Source organism: Eulemur rufifrons, chromosome 28 (assembly GCF_041146395.1).
Source record: "Eulemur rufifrons isolate Redbay chromosome 28, OSU_ERuf_1, whole genome shotgun sequence".
NCBI classification, from domain to species: domain Eukaryota; kingdom Metazoa; phylum Chordata; class Mammalia; order Primates; family Lemuridae; genus Eulemur; species Eulemur rufifrons.
Window position 1 is genome coordinate 8,862,135 of NC_091010.1, and position 27,914 is coordinate 8,890,048.

Below are 27,914 nucleotides of genomic sequence, written 5' to 3' on the forward strand. Positions count from 1 at the left end.
TCGCTGGAGTTTGACTCTCGGGCGGCGGCGGCGCGGAGCAGAGGGCGGCGGGAGCGAGGCGAGCCGGCCGGGCCGCTAGCCCTCCGCGCTGCGCTCGGATTGGTCTCTCCCGGAGAGCGCTGTCCGAGGGTTGGCTGCGGGCCGGCTGAAGAACAGGTGCACTTCACCGCCCCGGCTCGCGGAGCAGCCGCCGAGGAACGTGGCGCGCCGGCCGGGCGAGCTGCGGCCAGGCCGGCCCTCTGTGTCGGAATGCGGCTCGGCGGCGCCCGGCACCCCGCGGCCGGCGGGCTCGGCCCCTAAAGGCGGCGCGAGGCCCAGCAGCGGCGCGGGCGGGCGCCCCAGGGAGCGGGCCGGGCGCGGTGCCCCGAGGATGCCGGCGCGGCTGGAGCGCACGCAGGCGGCGGGCGGCAGCAGCGGCGGCAGCAGCAGCAGCAGCAGCGACAGCGGGCACGGGGCCCCGGCGCGCAGAAGGCCGCTTGGCGGGCTGCAGACGCACCCCGCCGCTCCCTGACCGACCGGCGGCGCAGGGGGCCCGTCGCGCCCCTTTTCCGCGCTCCTCGCCGCCCCCTCCCCGGCCCGCGTCCCCTCCCCCGCACTCTCCTCCCCGCCCGCCGCCCGCCTCTCGGGGGGAGGGGCGTGGGGGCAGGGAGCCGATTTGCATGCGGCCGCCGCGGCCGCTGCCTGCGCCCGAGCCCGCCGCCGCCGCCGCCGCCGCCGCCGGAGCCCGCGCCCGCGCCCGGCCCGCGCGGCCCCATGCCTCTGGCGCGGCCCTCGGGGGGGCGAAGGTGAAGACCGGCTCCTAGGATGAGTGAAGGGGCGGCCGCTGCCTCGCCACCTGGTGCCGCTTCGGCAGCCGCCGCCTCGGCCGAGGAGGGCACCGCGGCGGCTGCGGCGGCGGCAGCGGCGGGCGGGGGCCCGGACGGCGGCGGCGAAGGGGCGGCCGAGCCCCCCCGGGAGTTACGCTGTAGCGACTGCATCGTGTGGAACCGGCAGCAGACGTGGCTGTGCGTGGTACCTCTGTTTATCGGCTTCATCGGCCTGGGGCTCAGCCTCATGCTCCTCAAATGGATCGTGGTGGGCTCCGTCAAGGAGTACGTGCCCACCGACCTGGTGGACTCCAAGGGGATGGGCCAGGACCCCTTCTTCCTCTCCAAGCCCAGCTCTTTCCCCAAGGCCATGGAGACTACGACCACGACCACTTCCACCACATCCCCCGCCACCCCCTCCGCCGGCGGCGCCGCCTCCTCCAGGACGCCCAACCGGATTAGCACCCGCCTGACCACCATCACGCGGGCGCCCACTCGCTTCCCCGGGCACCGGGTGCCCATCCGGGCCAGCCCGCGCTCCACCACAGCACGGAACACTGCGTCCCCCCCGACAGTCCTGTCCACCACGGCCCCTTTCATCAGTAGCAGCACGCCGGGCTCCCGACCCCCGGTGCCAGGAACCCTCAGTACCCAGCCAATGCCCTCCTGGCCCACTGCGGCATATGCTACCTCCTCCTACCTTCATGATTCTACTCCCTCCTGGACCCTGTCTCCCTTTCAGGATGCTGCCTCCTCCTCCTCTTCCTCCTCTTCCTCCACTACCGCCACCACACCAGAAACTACCACCAGCCCCAGATTTCGTAAGTAAACACTATCTCAACTATGATTTACTACTGCGTTTCCTTTCTGCCCTCCTGCTGCCTTTGCCCCTTGCCGCCTGCCTTCTAGCAAGCCCCCTCCCCCATCCCAGGTTTGGGGCACAGAGTGAGAGCTAGTTAAAGCTGGTCACGGGGGATGGGGGGAAGGTGCCAGCCTGTTCTGGGTCGTGTGGTGGCGGGGAGAAGGTGGGGGTGGTAAGAAGGGGAGGGAGACTGTCGAGCTCCACGGGGCCCCACTTCAGTGGGTCCCAAATGAGAACAGATCTCTTAACCCCTTCAAAGGGTTAACACGAGTGCGATCCCTCCTCACTGCAGACCTGCTGGCGAGCTCCCGGATCCCGTTCCTGTAGAGGGCTGGGAGGGAGGGAGGGAGGGCCTTCCCGAATGCGCTGTCCCTTCCCCGCCCGCCTGTAGGAAGGAAAGAAAGAAAAGCACATGCAAATTGACCGACTGTAAACCACAAAGGGAAGTTATGTCCGTGTGTGGGGTAATGATTGGATGGAGATACTGGTAGAATGTAGCTGAAGACGCTTCTAGTGCCCCTGACCCGGGTCGGGACCTGGAAGGGTTAATGAGAAGCCACTGGGAGAGGTAGTGAAAGGAGGCGATCCACAGCGAAGGACTCAACTGATCATCCCCCAAGCCTGCCCGTGGCCATTCCTAGGTGTAGAAATTGATTCTGTGTCCGCGGAGAGTGAGTTAACTAGAAGGAAATATGAAGGGAGCCCTGCAGAGCTGCCACCTCTAGGGTCCTGACGGAGGAGTTTTTCCAGCTCTGCCAATCCTTTGCTTTTGTTCCTCTCCCAGAGGTGGGGTGTGAACCTTATCTTCTCTCCCTCTGTGCCTGAAAAATATAGGCGGGTTGGGACAGAGTTTTCTGCACTCAATGTTGAGAATATCCAACCCTTTTAAAACATGTCACCCTTTGAATGTAGCATCTTCAACCTGGGCTCAGTTGGTGCCAGTATTGGCCAGTTTACCCAAAGCATAATAGCTTTCTATTTATTTGTGTAGGAGGTGTATATTTTCTCTACATTTTTGTAAATGTTTTAGGTGATTAATTGACCTCCTACCCCCCACCTTGTTCTTATTCTAGGGAAATCTCAGGAGCCTTCTTAATCTGATCTGATCAGGACATGGGAACAGTTTGTGCAACCTGTGAAGGTTATTTAGGACAAACCCCAGCCTGCCAGTTCAAGTTCTTTTCACGGCTGTTTTGCAAAAACTGTCTGGTTTTGTTGTTTTTAGATGGCATTTATGTTTTGAGCCATACCATCTAGGGGAAAGGAAGAATGCTCATCATTAACACTTCAGTGCTGGTAGGAATACCGGGGTTGCTCTCAGTCATCTGGTAATTTTTCATTTCCTTGACCTGCGATTTTACCCTGGGTGTTGTTTAACCCTTGAAACTTTTGAGAAAAGGATTTAGTGTATTTGTAAGTAAGTTCAGGAGAGGCGAAGGAAAAAGCCTCTACTCTGCTTTGGAAAAAATAAGCTAGAAGATAAATTAGGAGAGAGGAAGGAAGGAATCTGCCTAAACCAGAATGGCAGTAGATCCAGTAACTTGCTGCTTCTCTTTCCTTCGACTGAAGCAGTCATTTTTGAGATCACATTTTCTCAGGAGGTGTTGAGAGGAGACTCTCAACACATCTAGCTTGAGTTTTGTGGTGGAAATATAAAGGCTTCACAAGTGCATTTGTGAGCATATTTGGTGGATTGAAAATGTGTCTATCCTAAAGACCTCAGATTTTTGATCTCCTGTTTTGATGCTGTTGATATGAATAATGGAGTGTGGGTATATTTCCCAACCGTGTGTGTGTGTGTGTGTGTGTGTGTGTGTGTGTAAAGGGGGGATGGCACACGGTGTGGGTATTTCATGTTTTTTCTCAATTGATTTCCTCGCGTTGTTCCATTCTGGAGGTCTTTAAAGAAAAGCCCAAGGTAATTATTTCTACCCCTCCATGCTCTCTTCCTAGACTCTGTAGAGGAGAATGGCAGCCTGTTTAATAAGAAATGATTATTGACAGGGCTCTCAGCCCCAAGGAAAAGAGGGGAAAATCTGTAAATGGTGTTAATGTTCACTTAGACATATAAGCACTATTTGTTTTATCTGTATCAGAGGTCCAGTTCTTTCTTTTTTTAAAACTATTTACAAGAAGTTGAATGTTGAATTAAGGTATATGCCTCAAGTATGCAAAATCAAGCAGAAATGGACCTGGTTTGCATATACCAACAAGGGAAATTTTAATGTAAGGTAGATTATGTAGTTTCTATAAAGGGTGAGTTTAAATAGGTAAGTTATATGGTAATTTAAAAGAAAAGAATAGTTTAATTATTTTTTTCGTACAAGATTGCAAGATGATTAACAAAAAGAAATTAAGCTTTCGTTTGAGGGGTTATCAGCACTGCTACTGAATGCTGAGAATGGTGTGGATCACTGGCATTCATATTTTTCACTTGTTTTGATTATGTCACTGAAGTTCCCAGGAGAGAAATTCCCTTTTCCCAGCTCCTACCTCCATACTTTAGTAGGTTTTTTCATTCCTTTCTTTTTCTGTTAATGAAAGTCACGGATCCTGTTGTAGCATATGAACATGGTGTTAAAGATGATGCTCTGTTTAACTGAAACTAACCTACAAATTTTTTAGTAGCCAGGATCTTTGTTCTTCAGTTGAACGTCTGAAGGCTTATAGAATGAATGTCTTTGTGTTCATCTTAGATCAATCACAGGGCTTCTGTGTGTAAAGGCAGCACAGCTCTTTGGAGTGGAAGAGGCTGGTTCACAGAGTATAAACACGCTTGCTAATGGATAATAGGATTTTTGGAAGCAAAAGCTAATTTTACTATGGGGAAGGCCCAGCTTAGAGGACTGTTTCTAATTTTCTGTAGGATTAAAGACAAAGAAAGATTGCACTTGAAAGGCAGAAGGAGAAAGTAATTGGAAGTTGACTCTTGTCTTCCCATCCTCCACTCTTTGGGCCATGAGTTGGACCAAAAGTTCCTTCAGTGTTACTGGGATTCTTGGGTTCCCAGTTGCCCAGTACTTGCCTTCACTTCAGATTCTTTAAAAACAAATGTCTTAAACATATTGCCACTGGGAGATTATTTCACCAAAGAAATCTTTGAAGCATTTTAGTATCTGAAAGTGTAGGTTAGTTTACAAGTTTTTTAAGCCAAAGGGAGGTTACCACAGAGAGTAAAGGAACATGGAGTTTGACCAATGTACAGTCAGCGTTTTCCCTTTAAAGCATATTGAATTGTGTTTTCAGGTTTGAAATACATATGTAGAACATTGCCAATACAAATATGAATTGTTTTAGAGAGCTGGCATTATTTTACTCAACTGAAAGCACTATTTAACAAGTAATAGGCCAGAGTCATTGGCTAAATTCAAATACTAAAGAAAAAGAGTCTCTTTTAATGGGTTGTTCCTTGGGTTATATTTGGAAGGTACATGGTTAATTTTAATGAATAATATCACAGATATTAAATAGTGTATTTAGAGAAGACATAAATGTAAAAGGTATCATTGGTGTTTAACCATGGTGGCAAGGCAATTTTAATTTAATCAAGTCTATTTAAAAACTTTACCTGGTTATACCTATTATAATTTTTAAGAGATCCATTGGTGAAATTGAGTATTTTTCTATTCTTCATCCCTTTAGTAACAGTGTTCTTGGTTGCCTTATAAGCAGCCTCAGATATAATTTGTTTAAATAAAGTTATTCCTATACATTGTGTTCTGTTTACATGAGTCAAGGCATGGCAACGTAGATGGTACTGACCCCAATCATGTGTGGTAGCCAAAGTGAGAGGATTCGAAGCTCAAGATCAATATTCCTTATGAAATCCAATTGAGAGCTTTTTTTTATGAGTACATGCTACAACCTGAGTGTGTTTTGATTTCCTTTGGCCTTAATACAGGATTATGAGACTTTTCTGCTTTAATCAATTATACTGTACAATTTTGCTCTTCAGACACTTATGTTGCACTTCATGGTCCTAATAAAAAAAAAGGGGGCGGGAGTGGGCATAGATTGGCAAGGCTATTTTTAGGGCCCTTTTTAGTTTGGTCTGAGTGCATTAAGACAGTGTGGCTTAAGCATTTCTCCTCAGTTCTTCATGACTGAGAGAGGGGATTGGAGGTGGTGTTGTTAATTGAGAGTCCCTTTTTCAAGTTTTCACCCTGATTGGTGAATTCAGCCACCTTTGTATTTGTGCCGTTTCCGTATAGACTTTTTTTTTTTTTTTTTTTTTTAAACTCACAGCTTTGATACACAAGCTTGTAGGAAAGAAAAAAAGGTAGACAAAAAATCTGGTTAGTGGCAATTTCTCTCTGTTACTAAAGAGCCCAGCTTTTCTAAATCCAGGCTGGGCTAGACCAGGAGTGTTGGTTCAGTTTGAAATCAGTGCCATCCTGGGAGAGCCAGTGTGTAGAGAAACAGGATCTCTCTTCTCTGTGGAGTAATTTCCCAGCCTTTCCTCCTCTTTATACCACAGGGAGAAGAAAGCTGATTTCAGCTTGCTTTTGTAGAAATTCTTTCCTCATAACGTCTCATATCCAATGTGAAACGTATCTCAATATTCTATCTGTGATGTCAAAAATGGAACATGAAAGTTGGCCCTGAAATCTATAAAAAAAGGAAGAGCCATAACTTTAAGTCTTTAAAATGTATTTGAATTGCTTCTGAATATAACTGAAATTCATTTTTCTTTTTTTTAAATTTGTTTTTATCTTCAGATTCATGTGCTGGGTAAGACACAGAGCTGGTACTGCCTTGACAAATACCACTGAGGCATTTTGAGATCCTAGAATTTTTACTTGTCTACACCTAAGGAAGTGTTCCATCCAGAACCCTGTGCCCAGTGGAGGCAGGCAGGAGGAACGGACTCAGTTGGAAGCTTTGTAATATCAGGATCAAAAACATACCTAAATAGATGTTTCCTGTTGATGCTGTTATAAATGGAAATCATGAGACACATGTTTAGTTTGATTTTCCATTTTCACTACTTTCACTGAAGACTTAATGTATTTCTACATTCCTCAGCATTTTATAGTTGAATCATGGCTCTATCTGAAGCCTGAAGGTTGCTTATAGGCTTTTTGATTTTTTTTTTTTTTGGCCTCTATTTCTTAGGCTGTAGTACAAACAGTCAATACTTATTAAAGGAAACTTTCTTAGATGTTCTTAATTATCTCCATGTCATTTCAAGTTGTTTTAAAAGTTAACCCTTTTGGTAAAACATGTTAGGCTGCTTAGGTTGATGTAGAAAGTTAAGAAAAATAATTCTACCCATTTAAGTAATTGAGTTATTTAAGTGTCTTGGTGATTAAAAAAAAAAAATTAAAAACGATTCCAAAAACTTGGTAGAAGACTAATGGCCATTTATTTTCCCACACAGATTGGTAGACAAATCATTAATTTTGATAGCATTTATTATCTGATTCCACAACACAGTTGTACAATTTAGCGTAAGTGAATGTAAGTTATTATATGTATTCATATAATTATGTTTTCATAGCATATGCCATATGTTTCAATTTATTTATTAAACATCTATTTGGGGTCATTGCAATGCTGCTAGTTTATTGTTTGATTTAAAATGTTTGTAAAAGTAATGGTTGAAAAAGCAGAAAACTAAAACTTAAAACTGACACATTTATTCTCTCATGCCTTGATGTAGGCCCAGGCTTTTTTTGAGTATGTGTCTACTGATTTAAGCTTAGCATTTTTTTTTTTTTTTTTTTTGTAAGCCACACTTATAATTACCTGCCTCTTCTTTAAAGACTGGAGTGAAGGAATTTTTATGCCGATTCCTTATAAGTACTATAATACACCTCTGCCCTGGAAATGTTTTATAGTTTTCTTGCTCCCATAGTTCAAAGTTTCTTTTTTTTTTTTTTTAAAAAAGAAAAAAACTCACCTCTTGGAGATTCTTCAAAGTATTCAACATTTTAATAGAAACCACAATTAACTTTCATATCCACAATCCTATGTCATTGGCTTACGTAATGTTTAACTAAATTACATAATTAACGTAAGAACTGCTAGCATAACTAGTGAAAGCGTAGCTGAACTGTCCATTACAGAGGAGTGCAGGCTTCCTTGAGTTTGGTCTGGGGTGGGCTCCATCAATGTATTCCTCCCAGGCAGTATTGGTAACAGCCAGTTGGCCAAGGGGAGTTAGCTAACTCCCAAGGAATGACTTAAGAAAGTGATTCTTGTAGTAGGAATATGAATATGTGAGTCAGTTGTGACCGTATCTTTTAGGAACTTTGATATAGTAGCTGTGTATCCTTAAAGAGCCAATTTAATCTTCCTGAACTTTAACTTCCTCCCCTGGCATATGAGGGTGATGATAATAACCTGACTTGTATTCCACTCCCAAAAGAGTTTGTAAGCTGCAAAACTTTTCTGTTTTTATATGAAGTGAAATGGGAAGTCATTAGACTGGTTATTTTCATCCAAGGGAACATCAGGCCATTGAATTCCGTTGAAATATCGGAGCTGGTTTGCTACCTAGTTTGAAGCATCTTTCATCACAATGAGAGATTATCGTTCTTATATGCCCTTGGATTTCTCCTATTTTCTTCTCTGATACCCTGGCACACGCAGTAAAATACGGTGTGGAAATTTACCTCTGATCACCTTGGAAGTTTAGCCACAAACTGGAGGCTACCATTTCTCATCCTTTGCTTGGTAGATGTTTTTTAAAGCCTGTTTCTGGCATATGTTTATCAAGAGGGGAGCTAAAGTTTTGGGGAAAATGAATGAGATTGCTGAATGATCTGGAAATCTGAAGTCTATAGAAATCTCAAGATTCTTGATATAGGAAAAAATGTGCAAACTTCCCTTTTGTGCCATTCCAACACTATCTAATTGTCCTTGGGTCCTTAGAGTTTACAGAGAACTTAAGTAAAAATGAGCAATATCTGCATTGCGTTCTATTCCCCTCTTAGCAGTTACTATGAATTGGGTTCTTGTGGATTAATGGGTTGACTGCATCTATCAAAGAGCTCTTTTAGATGTCCTGTATGTGTTTGTACTTTGGGCAACCTTAATATTAACATTTTGGAACTATCTCACTACAGGTCTGTGTTTGTTGGAAGCTTCATCCTGAAGTATATTTCAAAATATTACTTTTTGTTGTTGTTATCAACTTTTATTTTTCAAGATAGGTTGGTGATTGCGCATAAATCACAGATTGCTATTCCTGGGTATAAAAAGAGGTTAGCCTGAAACAAACCTGCAAACTCAATTCAGAATTCAGTTTAATAATAGAAATTTAGCAGCTTCCAATGGTAAGATATTTTCTTTGCAGTCTTTTCCTGGAAGTGATAGTGTATATCATAGATGCAACATAGGTTCTCAGGGTATTTTTTTTTTTTTTTAAAAGGATCATCTGAATCCATGCAGCTACTTTAGCATTAATACATTACAACCAGGATTATGAGAGTAGAATTTTTGTGCTAAACCATTGATAAGAATTCTTGAATGTATCACCCTACCTCCTAAAATACCCTCCCCAGGACTACATGTGACCCCTGCATGATTTTGTCATGACTTTCCAGGGAGCTAGAAGTTCACTAAAAGAGAACGCCTCACCTTCATCACCATTTGGAGATCAGATTTTCTTGATTTCTGTTCCTTGAATTTTACTTTTAGTAATGTGGAAGGATTATTCACAAGATCTCAATTTTGGAAGGGGCTTGAGAATTTAGGTAATAATAAAAACGAGAGCTGCCGTGTGTGGAGCGTTACTATGTGCCAGGTCACAGAGTACTGTACATATTTTGTTTTATTTTTGAAATAAGGACTCAAAGACAGTCCTGTGTAGGCCTGGAGCCTTGGTTTGATTATCTCAGTCATAGAGGTAATTGAGCTAGGTGTAGAGGTTATATAATTTGCCTAGGACATGCAGAAATTACATAGTTTGGACAGTGAAGAAGATCACAAGATTGTTTTATAGGTAATCTCGCCTCACCTTAATCAAAGTTACCTAGCCCATTGCTACTGTGTCAATGTATCCGTGGACATTGCCTCTTTCAAGCACTTCAAACATAGATAGTAGCATTTGCCATTATAGACTCCATAAATGGCTCATATCTGTAGCAGTTAGTTCTTTGCTCTGGTAAAAAGGAGTCTTTCTAACTAGAGAAATTGCCTGGCTTTTAGACTAAGGAGAAATTCATGTTTCAACAAAAGTTAAAGAATGTGTTTCTCTAAACATCTTTTTTTAAATATTTTATTGAGGTATAATTGATATACATTGGGCTTTCTGTATCTGAGGGTTCTTCATGCATGGATTCAACCAACCGGGGAACAGAAATATTCAAAAAAATTAAAAATTAAAAATAATAATTCAGCAATAAAAAATAATACAAATAAAAACCAATAGAGAATAACAACCAATTACATAACATTTAAACTGCATTAGGTATTATGAGTAATCTAGAGATGATATAAGGTATATAGGAGGCTGTGCATAGGTTATATGTAAATACTATGTCATTTTATAGAAGAGACTTAAGCATCCTTGGATTTTGATATCCTGGGGTGAGGGAGGGATCCTCTAACCAATCCCTCATGGATACCAAAGAATGAGTGTACAAAAAATAACACATATGTAATGTGTACATTTTTATGAGTTTGGACATATGCATATACCCCTGATACCACTACCACAGTAAAGGTACTAAATATATATACATCACCTCCAAAAAGTTTCTTGTGTTCTTTTGTGATTTTTTTTTTTGAGATAGAACATTTAACATGAGATCTATCTTCTTAACATATTTTAATTTGTGCAATGCCATATTGTTAGCTAGGTACTATGTTGTACAAAAGATTTCTAGAACTTATTCATCCTGCATAACTGAGTCTTTATACCCAGTGAGCAATAATTCCCCACCTGTAAACTTGTATTTCTTGATCTTCTTAACTCTATTTTCTTTTGCTACTTGTAGGTGATTCAATATAACAAAGAAAGAAAAGTTATAGACTTTATTTCTCTGCTTCCTAAAATCCAGTCAAAATTGTCTTCCTCTTCACATTCCAAACTTACTTTTGATTGCAATAGTTATTGCATCATACGCTGAGACTAATCAATAGAAATGTGTCAGGGAGCATTTGAAATGACATCTTTTTAGTTCTTCAGACATTACTATACTGACCCTACCAAAGAAATGATGGGAGTTGCATTATATGCAATGCCTCCTGCAGAACATCTGAATTCCATCTTGGAGCCATACTGCAAGGTACCCACCATTGGTCATCCACCAGTTCTAAAAAGAAATACTGGTGAGACCTTCATATTTTTCCAACAATTCTACAAACTAGACCTAATCATTGCTTACTTGTTTGACATTTTTGTGTGCCAAATGTTCTTTTAATTAAAAGAGAAATACTCTGTTGGTTATGAAAGATAATTGTGATTGTTACTTTTGTAAACTCACGAAAAGAAAATAGAAATAGGTCAAATACTAAGATCATGTGACAGTCTTTGAATAGCCTTGCTGAAGGATAGGAATACTGTAATGTCAAGAAGCCTATATTGTCAAAATCTCATAAGACCATGAATGAATCCTGTAAACTGACAATGATAGCTATACTGATAAAGAAGAGGGCAGTGGGATTGTTCACACAAATTTATTGTAAGGTGAAATCTTTCGTCAGCATGGTGGCAAAATCTAGATACTCTAGAAAATAAGAGAAAGAAAACGAGTTGTAGAAATGTGTATGTATTAAATGGTATCTTGACTGAATTCTGTTTAATTGGCTTTTCAGTATAATACTATTTTTGTATCAAAATACTGACAAATGCCTACTCCATGCTGAACAGTTATAGTTGGTAGCCCTTCCGCCTTCACCAAATGAAAGGTGTGTTTACCGAATATTAGTTGTATTAGCTCTCAAACCTGTTTATTTGGGTTGTTCCTGTTACTATAATTAGGTAATGTATTTAAGTATTATGCAAACCTATTTATTAATTGTGGTTTCTATTTGGAGACAGGCTTGCTTTGCCACCTCGGCTGAATTACAGTGGCACGATCATAGCTCACTGCAACCTCGAATTCCTGAGCTCCAGTGATCTTCCTGCCTCAGTCTCTTAAGTAGCTGGGACTACAGGTGTGCACCACCAGGCCCAGCTAATTTTTCTGTTTTTTGTAGAAATGGGGTCTCCTTACACTGCCCAGGCTGGTCTCAAACTTCTGGCCTCAAGTGATTCTCCTGCCTCGGCCTCCCAAAATGCTGGGGTTACGGGCGAGCCTCTGTACTTGGCCATTTGGTTTCTATTAAAACTAAGTTGATTACATTGGATGTACTTCATAAAAATAAGTCATTTAAAAAAATGCTTGTTGAAGAAGTTGTGAGCCCATTTATGGTAGAATATATTTATATACCCATAAGACATATATACTTTGATAGTTTTGCACCTTAAGTTCTTACTGCACAATAAATAAACTGAACCAGAAATACACGATATACATTATGGGTGTGGTTTTTCATGAGAAAGACAACAGATATTTAATCAGAGAAAAACCATGAACTCTATATCCAAATATTTGGCAGGTGAATGTACATTTATATGTTTTAGGTTAAAATGAAATAAATAATAAATATATTTTTGTTTACTCATGTAACAAAAGCCATTAAGTTTTTCATAATATAAGGATATTGGAAAATATTTTTTATATAATATTTAAAACTTTTGGGTAGAAAATTATATAAAATGTCAACCATATTAAGCTATATTGATTACTGTATTTAATATAGAGTAACTATGTTCAAAGAAGTATACCAAATTGTTAATGGTGATTATTTCTAGATTGTAGAATAGGAATACTGTTTAATTTATTGTATTTTTCTCTGTATTCTAAGTTTTAGTTAAGGGTCACAAATTATCTTTCTAGTCAGAAGTTGTTAAACTTTTGAAAAAAGTAACGAAGCTTCATGAATCAGTTCAATTATTGGTCTTGATTCTGTGGAGTTTTTTTTTTTCTTTATGTCTAAGAGTGTGTCTTAATTCGGTGGTCCCCAGCCTTTTTGGCCCCAGGGACAGTTTCATGGAAGACAGGTTTTCCACGTGGAGGGGGGGTGCGGAGGAGCTCAGGCAGGGAAGCACACGTTGAGAGCAGCGGTAAATCCTGGTTCCTGACAGGCCACAGACAGGTACTAGTCTGGTACTGGTCCTACGCCTGGCGGTTAGGGACCACAGTTTTAATTGGTGGTGTCAGCATTCAAGTGTTGACTGAGTTGGGTTCCTGCTGTGAAATGCAGATGTGTAGAAATACAAACGCATTTCCATTTGCTCAGGAGAAATAATGCCTTATTGAAGGCAGAGTGTCTTACCCTGGGCCTTGACCTTATAAGGATATAGTAGATGGAAGTTTAATGAGTTAATGTTTACCGGAAGTCAAAATTGTCATTATCTTTGGGGAGGAAGCAGTGAATGGAAGGGGAACCAAGGTCCCTGTAGTGGTATTGATAATATGCTTCTCCATATGGGTTCTGGTTATATGAGTGGTTCAGTTTGTCAAAATTCATGATTTGTATACTTTTTGTGTACATCAATAGAAACTACAAAAATAAAGGAGAACTTTAAAAACATTCCTTTGATTTTTACCAATTCATGCTACCAGGGTGATGGCCTGAATTTATGGATTTTTCCATTTACAGATACTGGATTGTAGCTCTGAATGTTTGTTTTTCAAGCCTTATAGTCTAGTAGGTGTAAGGAGGATCTTCTTGGCTTCAGCATTTTCCTTTGTTTTCAGGGTTCCCTCTTAGTGAGAATTCATGGGGACACATACCCATGCTCCTTTTTGACGTAAGCTTTTTGGAGTGGATCCTTTGTGTTTGTATTAAACGGAACTTTCACCTGTATCAGGAGTGTTTTTGATACAACATAAGTCACCACATTTTTCACACATCTTACACATGTAAAATCATACTTGTGTCCTAAGAGTGGCTTTATGCCAATTCTGCAAACATTAAAGTGAGCGATACACCAGAAAGATAATTCAGATAATTCATCATCTGCATCTGTGGTTTTGTTGGGAAGACAAGAACATATGTACCAGAGAATAATTAAGTGCTAAAATGTGTAATTCCAACTGAAAAGTATATTAGTCCATTTCAGAAAGTAGTGATTAGAGCAGACAAAGGTAGTTTCAAGGGAGAATTGAGGCCAAGGGAGAAAAAGATCATGAACAAAGGTAGAAGTTTGCATGTACCTGCCCATGTGGGAGCCAGTGAGGGGTCTGGCCTGAGGGGAAGACAGGGCCTCACCTTTTCTTCCACTCAGGGCTTGGTTAAGGAGGGAGGGATTGGGAGGACATAGCTTGGCTCTATGTTAAGCCACAGTAAGGATGGGTGCAAGGAAGTGATATAATATCTGTGGTATTTTCCAAAGGTGCCAGGTTTCCAGGATAACTTGGAGGGAGGAATGAATGGCAGATTTTAAAGATTTTCTGAGGCTAACTTGTTCCAAATCATTTAAAGATATTGTCTCTGATTTGTGCTAGATATATTTAAGAATTGACTTCTTTCCAGTACCTCTTCAGAATGCTGCAAGAAGCCATAGAATTGGCGTGTTTTAAGAATGTTTAGTTTATCCATAGTCACATCAACACTGCCCTAGATTTAACCCAAAATAACAGCTTTCGAATATCTAAAAATTTGCAAGTAGAGAAACACGGAGAATCAACAAGAAGAAACTCTTGATTTCACTGCTTCACCTGAATTAACCTGTGACTGCCTTCAGATTTTTCAGAGGCAAAAACTCCTTTATGAATTGATTGCCACATCACCTGTCTGGTCCCATCTGAAGTCCTCTTTGCAGAAGCCACTCAGCACCTTTTGGGATTGAATGCTGACGCTGCGTAGCATTTGAAAGGAATGCTGCTGTTGATTCTGTCTGCACTCATCACAGGGTGAGGAATGAGAGAGGGAAAATACTGGGCATCTGTGTAAGATGAGGCTCTCACAGGGCCTGCCAGAGAGTGCCTGCCATAGACTGGAGAACCACATCCGTTCATTTGCATATTGGCAGCTAAAATTAGTTGTGTCACCCACGTTGTTCACTGTAAAGCAGAACCTTCAGATAAGACTCAGATTCATCACTCTTGCTGGCTCACTTGGTTGCTCGTTGTTACCAGATAGAGGGGCTGTAGCACTGTGTAAGTGCAAATGTTAAATTAGTATTAATAGCCAGTGGTGTCTTCCCTGTATTTTTCACTGATCAGATAATTTTCACTGATGTGAACATTTATAATATGCCAGCTGACATATACTAGTGTTATGTGCTTGGAATATTTTTAGTTTATCCATTTTATTGACTTAGACAAAGGTAAAGGTAATTCTTTAAAGTTATTTGTTGGGTCCTGTATTTGATCAAAAGAGATTTTTGAAAGGGAAGGCAGCAAAGCTGTAGGTCGGGCTTTTAGCAAAGTCAGTGTTAAATCTGTTTCCTCTTCATCACTTGGTTTTGTAAGGGTTCTAAATGACCTTCTGTGGTACCACGCTGATGCTCATCTTGCATCGTGAGCAGCTCTGAGTAATTTATGATAAATAATGAAATGCTGTTTCCTACAATGCACTGCAAATGGCTGAGCCTTGTAAAAGTCTAAGGAGCTCTATTGCTTCTAAATGACTGGATAACACAAAAATGTTAACCCTAAAGAGAAAAGGTCAAGTAGATCCTGCTGCTTGCAAGGCGCAGTCCTCCTGCCTGATAGACTTTCTGCATCTGACCTGTGCAGGGCCTGGCGCCTGAACCGTTACCTTCCAGAATGGCAAGGGGTTTTAAGCCTTTCAGCTAGTTGAAGTGGCTAAAAGCAATAGTGTTTTATTTGTTTGGAGTGGGAGAAGCGAGAAAATTGTAGAATTTGTGTAAAATTTGAAACCCTAAATTAAGTTTTAAAAAGTTATGTTACCAATCTTAAGGACTTTGTGATGCTGGGATGCAGCAACTTAAATATTTTATTTGAGCACTGATATGAAAAGAAATATTAAAAAGCAAACATTAATTTTATCTGAACAAAGCTTTATAGATATCTGACATTTTTTTCAAAATTAACTCTTTCCCTGATGTTTGCATTCTGTCCCTCTCATCCACATATACAAAAATAAATACATATCAGACATACCCAATGTGCAACTCTCAGCTCCTTGGTACTCCACAGTGTGTTTGTACCATTGTAAAATGTGATTCACAGAGAATATCTGTGTTCTGATCCTGGTTGCCATAAATAGCTGCATATCTAAGTGTGGAGGTTTGAAGACTTTAACTTTCAGCTACAGAATGTCTTTATGTATTGCAAAAATAGAATTGAATTGATGGCCAGTGAGCTCTTTATACTGACAGGAAAGTCTCCATGTGAGCAAACCAGTGAGAAGGGTGATCTTTGGCCAGTGATACTTTTAAACTCAAACACTTTGCTGAAGTTTGCCACTGAATTTTCTCACATTTCCCCAGACCTTATTACTTTGCCAAATGAAGTCATCTGTTCCCCCTAGTGGAATTGCTTCCTTTCCTCCAGATATCAGCTACAAGGTATGAAATGAATTGCATAAAAATAAATCACACATGCTGCATTTGGGGAAGAGTACTCGAGCAGTTCCGTCAATTTCTTTTCACTGCTGTGCTGGAAAGACCACTTTAACTTTCAATTATCAGGTACATGCAATCAGGTGTATCTTTTGAGCTTCCCAAAATAGAGATGCTTTCATGCCAGGAAAGTTGGGCTATTTGAATGTTTGAGAATATTTTTTCTTTTGATGAAGAAGAATTGTGTCATGGGGGAAAGTGATGAATTCAAAGAAGGAAGGTTATTCCCAAAGACCTGTTTGATGAATGGACTGTATGGTTCTACTTCCTGAGTATATACCCTCTGTAAGCCTACTTTAGGTATCTGAGCATGGACTGAGAAGTTTGTAAATTATCCAGGCTTATTACCTCATCTCCGTATGACTAGTCTACTATGTTTGCTTAGATGTTCTGCCATTTTGTGACCTGTGAACAATAGACCCCAAATGACGTGAGGAAGTTGCCTCTGCAATTCTGGGAGGTGATTTCCACAGAAAATGTGGAGAGGCTGGAGAGTCTTCTCTTAGGGAAGTTTGTCATTCCTCTGTATAATCTTGGTATTTGTGACGTTTGTTTTCTTCTTTGCTTCCATGGATAATTGGTAATAAGGTAATTAGGACACCAGTTTTGAAAGAGAGAAAAGTAATTATGCCACAGTAGGAAGGCCCAGCCTGGTTTGGAGAATGTAGGCTTCGCTCTGCTACTCAGTTGTTGAGATCTCAGGCTAAACCACTTGATCTCTAGAATCTCAGGTGGTTCTTCTGTAAATGAGGCTACTGGACAAGATGTGGCAAAGATTCCAAGAGACCAGGGTTCTAAACTCGAGATTAAAATTTCGATGGAATTTTTTGAATTAACTTGTTCTCCTGGCTTCCTCCCTTCCTCTTTCTCTCTCTCCACACGTATAAACACACACACACACACACACACACACACACATGCACGTACACACACACCACACACAGACAAGTTTTTGTTTTTGTTTTGTTAGTATATTTTTGGTGGGACATTTGGCAGTTCAACATTTAATAATATCCATGTTTTTATATGCTACATAGGTGGGACTTGATTAAGTCTTAAAGTCAGGTGAACTTTGCTTGTTTATAACTTTGAAAAAGAATTCCTTCCCAGTCTTCTGACAGATGTAGAGCTTGGTAGCGAGCTATAGGTCTGTTACTGCAAAGTGTATGGGTGTGTGTGTGTGTATTTTATACACATTTTATGTAAGTAGCTATATGTGAAAGTGAATAGATTCCAAAAATAGGCGTATGAGGAGCTCTGGAGGAATTACTATTTTATTTGGAAGTGTAAATAAAGTCATCCTATTTTAGATATAATCACAATATCTCATGCCCTTAATTAAACAGAATTCCTAGTTGGTGAATTTTACAAAGAGTGTTACAAGAAGAACAGAGGACTAAGAAATGTTATTTCTAGGGCCCTATTAGAAAGTTGCCTTAATGTAAGGCAGTAGTACTTCCTTTTATGTTGGTTCCAAGGGGATTTTGATATCAGAATCTGGTTCTATGCATTAGATTAGAACACAGCTCTGAGCTGTGACAGCATCAGTGTCATTTAATTCAAACTTAAAATGACTAGTTAATTTTTTATCTTTTTCTCCCACTTGCCTTTTTTTATTATTACACAGGACATGTTCACTATAGAAAATTAGAAAATATAAGCAATAAGAGGAGAAGATAGTAAAAGTCAGCTGTAGTTCTATCACCCAGAGAAAACTAATGTTTTTTTGTTGCATCTTACCCCAATTTTTTGCTTTATGAATATGTTTTATTTTCAAAACTGAAATTATATTTTAATACTCTTACAGATAGCTTTTTGCACTGTATGTTAAAATATTTTCATGTTAAAATACCTAAAACCCTATCTTTAATGTCTCTGCGCTGATGTATATTGATACAGTAAAATATAATGAGTTTATCACCTGTTGGGAATTTACTTTGTTTTAGTTTGGTCACTATATAAAATTCTGCCCTCAACATCCATAGTATGGAATGGAGATATTTTGGCCAACACATATGTAAAAAAGTTTACTTTTTTTTAAATCTCAAATTTCTAAATTCTCATTTAAGATGATTGAATATTCCATATTCTTGCCGTTAAAGTGTTAAAATGTCCATTCTTCCATAAACCCAGTGATTGTTCTAGGTGTTGCATCTCATTAACAAAAAACAAACAAAGGAAACGTTTGGCAGCCAGACAGTAGTGTTTTATTCTATTTATTTTATTTTTATTTATTTATTTTTTGAGATGGGGGTCTCCCTGTGTTGCCAGGCTGGTCTCAAACTCCTAGGTTCAAGTGATCCTCCCACCTCGGCCTCTCGAGTAGCTGGGATTGCAGGTGTGCCAGCTAGTTTTAAAACAGTATGTTGTTGGTATTTTGTCTTGCATTTCTCTAATTGCAAGTGAGAATAAACATTGTTAGCACATTATTAAAATGGAAGGTGGAGTTTGTGGAGGAGGTTAGTGAGCCTTTCCTGTCCCCAGGGACTATGTGTCTGATGCCTCTCTGCATCATCCAGGGCTTCGTGGCAGCCAGGGATGCTGTCAGGGGAGATGAGGCCTAGAAGTACCAAGTACTAAAACTGCCCAGTGTACTTTAGTAACTAAGAATTTCCACCCCCCCCCCACCCCGCCCCGAAATCCAGGAACAGTGTTGCAGATCATGGGTGGATCACTTGGAGTCAGCAGATAACATCTAAATTGCAAATGTTGTTGACTAAGTGACCTTAGAGACTGTATCAGTCACCTAAGGCTGCCATAACAAAAACCAGCAGCCTGGAGGGACTGCACAACAGAAATTCATTTTCTCACAGTTTTGGAGGCTAGAAGTCCAAGATCAAGGTGTTTGCAGCAGGGTTGCTTCCTCATGAGGCCTCTCTCCTTGGCTTGCAGGAGTGAGAGGCCCGTCTCACTTGTCCTCCCACGGTCTTTTCTTCTGTGCACACACATCTCTGGTGCCTCTTTGTGTGTCCAAATTTCTGTTATAAAGATACCAGTCAGATTGCATTAGGGCTCACCCTAAGAGCTTCATTTTAAATCAGTCACCTCTTGTCCTATTTCCAAATACATCACCTTCTGAGGACTGGGGATTAGGACTTTAACATATGCATGTGGGGATACAATTCAGTGTATAATAGGAGCTCTCACACGCACACACATACACACAAACAAAAAATAATAATTGTAAAATAGTCGAGAGATCTTAAATTGCAGCACTCGGTGAGAGGGGTGGGGAGCCTGCAACCTTGGGGCCAAGTGTCGCTTTCTGGATCCTTGAGTGCAGCCTTTTGACTGGATCCAGACTTCACAGAACAAATCCCTTTATTAAAAGGGGCTGCACTTGGGGGTCTGGAAGGCCATGTGTGGCCTTGAGGCCGCAGGTTCCCCGCCCCCACTTTGTTTCCACTGTGGGGCTCCGTGGTGTGGGAGGAGCTGCAGATGAGGCTCAGCTCCCAGGGAAGCGCGGCCTGCACTGCTTTGCACTTGCCTCCAGCAACCGCGAGTCCACTGTTGCTCCTGCTAATAAGTGCCATGGAGACCCAGTGAGCTCCAGGGGCGGTAGGGAGGTGGGCGAACATCAAATCACCCAGTGACACTGGCATTTCAAATGCCACATTATAAAAGTAGCTCCCTGCATTTGGGCATCCACTTCCTTTGGGCTCACCGTTATCTCCATGAGGAGCGAGGAGACTTAGCGCTTCACTTGTCTGGATGGGTTGGTCAGGCTGAGATGCTGCCCTTCCCTAGCAAACCACTAACACTTGAACCAGAACCTGTGTAATTTGATTTGGATTAAAAAATCTGACTCTGTTAAGGCTTTGACAGATCTATCCTTTAAGCATCACAGTTCGAGACTGAGGTATGTTGCCTTAACCTCTATCCTTTTTTTTGCCGTTAAAAAAACAAATTGAAAATGCGATATTATGGACAGATAAATTCTAATCACACCCCCAGGTTGATAGACCTGCTTATGCAGATGATTGGTCCAAATACCCTCAGCAGTCTTAAGTCCAGCCACCCAAAGGAAGCCCCTACTGTTTAATTCAGTAGACTGCTAGATTTCATTTAATGTGGCTGTTATCTTTTTGTTTTGTTTTCCACTATCTGATACTGTTACCATCTAATTAGGTTGAAAATCAGTAATTAGAATTGGAATGCATGTAATAGTAGCTATTTTTCTTTTGATCATAGTTACACTCTTAAAGATGTGATTATAATGAGTCTGTGTGTGCATGTGTATGTATGTGGGAGTGTGTGTACTGTAGGAAGAACAGTGGATGTTAAGTCAGGAAGGTAAGGTTGAATCTAGGATTTGCTGCTTCTTAGATACCTGAGCTTGGTGGAGTTAGCCTCTAAAGCCTCAATTTCCTCATTTGCAAAAGCTCACATGATGGCTGCTGCTTAGCAGATAAGGCTGCTGCGAAGTCTGTAGATATCAAACCATCTGATAAACCAAGGTGCTTCGAAAATTAATAACTCACACGTTGGAAGCTAAGTGGTGTTTGACTATATGGGAACTGGGGCAAATTGAAATCATTATGAGAGTCTGAATGTTATTTATGCCATGAGCTAATTCTAAAATTTAATTTTGGGAGCTAAATTTAATTTTAAATGTTAAGTACTGTACATAGGAACTGATGTTTGGGAAAAAAAAAATCAAGCTAGAAAACACTGTTACAGAGGAAGAGAATGATGCTGTGAAAATTTAAATCCCACAACAGTGTTGACTAGAAAAATATCCATTTCCAAGCATCTGGACTTGAATTTCTCAGCCTTTGAGAAAAGCAGACTTTAACCAGCGTGCCCTTTCGGTGTGATTGCCCCAGAATTGTGGGATGCTCAGTTTGAAACTGAGTTGTATGTCAATCTCTGATATCTCAATTTTTGATACACTAAACACAAGCAGAAGATGAAATGTGCCTCTGAAGAGTAAAGAACGCTCTCTCATTTTCTCACTATCCTGCCTCATGCCATTTCTCTTCAGGCTGATTGTTCTTAAGAACTGATTCTCAGTGCTGAGTAGAGAATACTTTTCGGAAGCATTTCTTCCAAGGTTTATCTTGATAAATTCTGCAAATTGTTATGCAAAATTTCATATGCTAAAAGAAAGTAAGATGATTTATATTGCTGGAGAAATGTAAAATTCATCTCATTGACTTTTTCCAATTTCTCATTTTCCTCTTTTCCATATAAATATTTTTAAAAGTCCTAGTATAGTCATAGATTTAATTTCCAGAGGATAAGAATTTAGGGCTTTGTTTTCTTCTGTTTATATTGAAACATTGTTTCATAAAAAATGTTTATCATGGCTTAAGGGGAAAATGAAACCATTCAGATAATTCAGTGGCATGAACAAACATGCCTAATTCCTCTTCCACACAGCCTGTCTCAAGATCCTTCATTTTTCGACTATTTATTAAGCACCTACTATTTGCCAGATGCTGTTTTAGGCACCCAGCACCCCAGGCTGCATAATGATGAAGATTAACTCAAGCATTACTCCCCTGGAGCTTACATTCTCATAGAGAAGTTAGACAGGGACATGTAAAACAGTAAGATAATCCCAACCGTTGAGAAAGGCTGAATAGGATAAAAGGATAGGAAGTGTGAATTTATATAGGTGATCTGGTAGACCTTAGGTGAGGTCTTGGTGGTTGAACTGAGTCCCAAATGATGATAAGAAGCCAGATATGGCAATACCTAAAACAGAGGGGTACCAGAAACAGAAAAACAAAAGTTCAAGGGCCTTGAGGGACAGAAAAATAGCCAGCGTGTGCCTAAACATAGTGAACGTACCAAAGAGTGGTAGGAAGTGAAATGGGAGAGGGAGAGTAGGCTTAAGAGAAACTTGGACTTGATTTTTGTTGTAATGGAAAACCACGGGGGTCTGGGTAGGGAAAGGTTCTGATATGCTTTAGATTCTAAAAACATAAAGCGCTGTGTGGAGCTGCACTCTAGGGGGCCGCACTGGGTGGTAGGAAGACAAGTGAGAAGGCCACTGTCCTGTTCCAGCCACAAGATCTGGCAGCTTAGACTGGAGAGTGGAGACACGTGGTGGGACAGGTGCACTGTCAGACTGGATGTGCCCTGGAAGGTGAGAAAAAGGACTTACATTCAAGGAAAAACAGAGATGAGTAAATTGAGACTCCCTCCTAAGTTTCTGTCCTGAATAAGAGCAGGGATGGGGCACTATTAACTGAGATGGGGAGGGCTGAGAGATGAGCAGGATTGGGTGTGGGGTAGAAATGAAAGAGTAGTTTTAAGCATCTGGTATTCTCCGTGCTTGTTAGGTGTGCAAGCAGATGTTTTGAAATAGGCGTTGGTTAGAGTGTGGAAGGGAGGGGAGAAGATATCCATTGAAATAACGAGCAATGTGAAAAAGGGTGGTGGTGGCAGGAGCTGGATGTGGAGACCCCTGTCAGCACTGAAGACTAGGAAATTCCCACATATAATTTGGGGGGAATCACTTGTAGATGCAGCGTGGTCAGGATGTTACCACGAGTTCTCACCCCTGCGTGCATTCGGACTCACATGGAGGAGTTACAAAAACATACATACCCTCATGCCCAGGCCCCACCAATCAGAATCTCTTTTTGGGAGGAGCGGGGGTGACAGGCATCGGTAGGCTTTATGAAGTTCCCCAGGTGATTCTGATGTGTTGCCAGGGTTGTGGGCAGCTGGGCTATGAGAAAGAAAGGGATGGCTTGCCAATCCTGTGAGAGTAGTGGCCCCGGACCTAGGATGTGGGGTCACCTCAGTGGGACCTCACAGCCCTCAGCCTTTGGAGAAGAAAAAGGAAGGAAGTGAGGCCAAGCCCAGAGTTACAGTGACGGGGACGGAATCCCATGACTCCCACCAGCACCGGCAGCTGGAGATCCAAGCCGGCCAGGACCCCTTGTTCATTCAGCACACGTCAGACTGGCCACACGGGGGATGAGCGGGCTCCACCCCTGCAGAGGGCAACAGCCAAAGACCAGGAAGAGGGAGACTTCCCAGATGGCTCCTCCCAGACGAGCCAAGCACTGGATGTTCTTCAGCCTGAGGCCAGGCTGCCACTGCAACTGTGAGGCTTGGATTTTCTCCCTGTCTCCGGGGTTGGCTGAATCTACTATCTGGGAAAAATTATGTATAGAAGATCTAAACTTTTCTTGTCTCTGACAGCTTGGCAAAAATTTTTATTATGATACTCAGCTTTATTAAAGGCAGGGTGAAATGGCCCGGAGTATGATTTGATGTAAAATATTTCAATATGTATCCTTATCTTTGTCCAGTAATTCCACTTTTAGTCCTCTGTCCAAAATAAATAAAATAAAATGTGGTTAAAGGTTTTTTTTTTTGTGCAAGGGAATTCACCACAGAAATAACTTGCTAAGGTTTGCTAACACAAATTTTCTACTGTATAGGCATTACAAATCACTCCTTTAAAATCATAGGGTGAGAAAACATATACCAAAGAATGTGAACTAAGAAAAGCAGGCTTAAAAATATATATAATTATAGTTATGCAGGAATATTTTAGAAAATAAACATTGGTAATAAATAGACCAAATTGTTAATACTAGCTCTTACTAAGTGATTGGATTATGATCAACTTTAATTTTCTTAAAATTTTTACTTAAATTTCATTTTATCTCATTTTAAATTTCTTTAATTTTTTATTCAGCTCAGCTCTTCCTTGGTTTTACTAAAAACAAAAGTTGAAATAGCGTTTTAAAAGAGATTTATAAGTAAGTTCTTAATTTTAGATGAATTAATTTTGAGGCTTTTTAAAATAATGATTCTCCAAATCTGGAATAATAGTATCTGCCTCTCAGAGACATTATAAGAATTAAATGAGATAGATAACCAGTGGGAAGTCATGTTGTGCAATCTATAGTCTGTATTCGAATTTCTTTAATATTATTGCAGTACTTCCTCTACTCCTACCAATGAACTTCATTTCATGGAATGAAGTTTTTCACCTCACATTTTGTTAGTTTAGGAGAAATAATAAATAGATGTTAAGATAGTTTCATCATTTTTGATGATGTGCTGGTCATTGGTATGAACTGTAACCTGTGATGGGGTGAGCCATCTGTGGTAATTCTGTTTCCTTTGATAGTTAGTGATTGGCCTGGGGTTGGGCCAATAAAAGGTGAGGAATGTGCTGGAGGCAGCAGAGTATTTTCTATTCTAATTAAAGGAAGAAAAAATGCTGGAGAGCTTGTGTGTTCTGACCTGTACTTGTTACCTTTCAATGGGATCACGAAGCCTGTAGCTACTGCAGCCCTCCTTGGACCATAAAACTGCAGGCCTGGAGATGAGGTGCCTGGTCCTTGTTGACTCCATGAAGCTTCGGAGGCAACTGGAGGCGTCCCACCTTTGGACATCTTGAAATACTTGCAAAGGTTTGCTAATACTTCTTTAAAATCACAATCAGATGACTCTGATGGTTGAATGTTTGCCATACACAGCCAGCGGCATTGTAATTGACACTACCTGTGGAATTTGACATTTGGTTCCCCAAAACAAATAGAAAAGTGGGGGGAAAGTCTGCCATGTGTTTACATATTTTAAATGTATGAAACCAATTTTTTTTTCTTTTAGCACACTTTTTTCTTCCTATAAATGCTTGGCTAATTTGGCAAAATAATTTCACTTAATGGTTCACATAAATTTACTGTTCTGAATTGCTCCAGAAATCAAGCCAAATGAATTTGGGAAAGTCTGAGACTCCTAAACAAATACTTTGTGAATAGTAAGTTTGCAGAACGTGGTACCCAGTGTTACGTCCTTAGGTTTAGACAAGCATCCCAGCAAGGCAGCTTCTGGTCATGCTGAGATTCTCAAGTGGACACTGATTGCCACAGTCACTGAAAATTTCATTTAGCTAGATGTCTGTAAAATGGTCAAGATATTTACATGTTGATAACATAGAAATTTAGAGTTAAAATTAAGCTACCCTAAAATTTGTATGTTTTATAGGTATAATTTAGGAAATTTTGCTGCCCTAGGAGGAAGTGTTACAAATGATAGCTAGGTTCCTTGGGAAATTAGAGAAAGTGCTTTGTAAATGTGAAAATATTCAGGACATGTGTTATTAGTTATCCAGAAATATAACTGAAATGCTGACAGTTTCTACTATTCCAGTTAGAAATAGTAATAGCAATAATAGAAAGTGAAAAACTTTAGAAGAGATTTTGTTGGAATGTTTTTTTCTCAAGATTATATGAGTTTTTTTGTTTATTTTTTACCAGATATTCATCAGTGACATAATGAACACAGGCTATGTCCTGATACAATGTAATGTTTAGGTGAAAAATGAAATGTTTATTGATATTTCAAGACAGTTCATTACTGTCTTTCTCTTTCTCCATGGTGAGGTAGGGACCCCCAGATAGAAATTTAAAAGGAGAGAAAGGCGGGGGCAGGGAGGGTGCAGTGTTAGAATCATGTAGACTATCAGGATCCTACAGTGGTCACACATGGCCCCAGTGACCGTGCTGATGTGGCCCTGGCTGGAGGCTGAGAGGCTGTGTCCAGCACTGTTATCTCCACTCTCTGAGGAGTAGGGGGAAGCCCACCTGCAGCTGTCCCTGTGCTCCCAGCACTGACAGTAGAGAGAGCCAGGGATGCCCGTGCCAACGAGAATGTGGCCAACGTGTGATTCCGTATAGGGAATATTGGCTTCATGTTAATAAAATACATGTTTTACATATTTGACACCTTCACTATTGGATAGTAAAAATTCAGTTTATTAGATCTTAAAATTAAGCAACCTTTGGCAAACTCCAATAATTAACTCTAAAGAGGAGAGATTGTAGGAAGTGGGGGGAAAGGTTAGTCTTTTCTGAAAATCTCATGATTTTTATAAAAAGAACACAAATGATGGTTACCTGTGGGCACACTCTGGGCCCTGCATTTCTCTCTGTGTTTACTTATCCTAACAGCAGTCCCAGCAGGTCTATATCGTGTGTGTGTGTCCACTTTGTGGGAAGGGTTTGAGGTACGTTCCGGGATGATGCTGGATTCTAGACACAGTGTAATTGTGGTTACTGAGTAGAAGAGGTCTTTCATAAAATTTGCAATGTGGTCTCTGCATGTTTTGTGAGTTATCTCATTGATCCCTGGATTATTGATCTCACAGGGCACAGGATATTCCCTTTTTCTTACAGGCGTACATCACAGGCATGGTTCTCCAGCTGAATTCCTGAGATTTCCTTTCTAAATAAAGGAAAGAGAAAGAGGACTTTCTTAAAGTAATGGAAAAGAGTTAGGAAAAGAGGTTATGGATGTGCTTGATACTAAGGGAGCCCTGGTGTTTTGGACTAAATGTCCCTCCCCCCCAAATTCATATATATTAAAATCTAACCCCCATTGTGATAGTAATAGGAGGTGGGGCCCTTGGGATGTAATTAGGTCATGAGGGTGGAGCCCTCATGATAAGAACAGTGACCTTATAAGAGGAGATGGGGAGAGCTTGCTTCCTTTCTCTGCCCTTGGCCATTCGAGGATACAGGGAGCTGGTGGCTGTCAATAAACCAGGAATGGGGCCCTCCCCAGACGTCGATCCACCGAAGCCTTGATCTTGGACTTCCCAGCCTCCAGAACTATGAGAAATGTTTGTTTTTTAAGTCCTTCAGTCCTTGGTATATTTGTAGTAGCAGCCTGAGCTAAGACACCTGGCTTGCAGAGTGAGGTGCCTTGAGCAAAGGTAGGACAGGTGGTTGATATGCGGCTTAGCCATAGGGTGCAGACAGCATTTGCAAGTCAAGTAGTTACAACCACTACCTCTCTTGCTTTAAAATCTTTGGCACTGGAGTGGATTTTACCTTCTAGCTTCCTAAAGGCAACCAATGAAAATAATATTAATGTGGACAATTAAGTACACTGTATTGAACATTTCCTAAGTACTTGTCATGGGTTATAGACAACATCTCACTCAATTCTCAGAACTGTGTGATGGAGCAGGTACTGTTATTATCTCCATTTCACTGAAAAGGAACCTGAAGTGAAGAGTAGTTAAGTATCTGGCCTACATTCTCCCTGCTGATGATAGGAAGCGTGTGGTTTTGTAACCAGCATTATGGCTTAAAAATCTCTGTTCCATTGTCACCCATGAAGTATCTACTTAGATTCTCAAATATTTCAAAAGACATTTGTACTACGTGGAATATGGCACATAAGGAAATAGATTTTTTGTTGTTGTTTTCTTATAGACTCATATACCCTGTCCTCTAGGCCTGTGTTCACCACCTGACCTACAGGCGCACGGCATGTAGAATCATTTCCAGATATGCTGCGAACAAGGATAGGACCAGCTGTGTTTCTGATAAGAGATTAGGTACAAGTCATGTATGAGGTTTTTCTCAACTCTAACTTGTGATAGCCCAAGTAGTGGGTTTACATGATAAAGGAAAACAAAATTAAATAAGCTGGTGTAAACATAACACAACCGACTTCCAGAAGGGAGATAAATGTTGCATGGAGACATTGAATCCAGCCAAATTGCCGTCTCTGGTATTTCTGTTTGGCTAATAGTGCTTAATATTAGTTGAAAAATAAAAGTTTGCAGAGAACCGGTATATCATATGGTCAGCATTGCATGGTTTCAAACAGTCCAGTGAACCCATCTGGAGGATTTCAGCCACCAGGGCTCAGAAGCCTCATTAGCTGT

The 27,914-nt window shown here is 41.0% G+C and overlaps 1 protein-coding gene across 5 annotated transcripts in view; it reads left to right on the forward strand.

Annotated features, from left to right (window-relative positions):
* Window positions 1-652: 652 nt before the first annotated feature.
* Window positions 653-27,914, forward strand: part of NRG3 (neuregulin 3) — a 1,030,680-nt gene continuing 1,003,418 nt past the window's right edge. For 3 of the 5 annotated variants that reach the window (XM_069460365.1, XM_069460367.1, XM_069460368.1), the window contains exon 1: window positions 653-1,627. In XM_069460365.1, coding sequence (XP_069316466.1) covers window positions 805-1,627 — 823 coding nt within the window. In that variant the 5' untranslated portion in view covers window positions 653-804. The remainder of the gene's footprint in view (window positions 1,628-27,914) is intronic. The other 2 variants (XM_069460369.1, XM_069460366.1) reach the window with 2 other exon arrangements.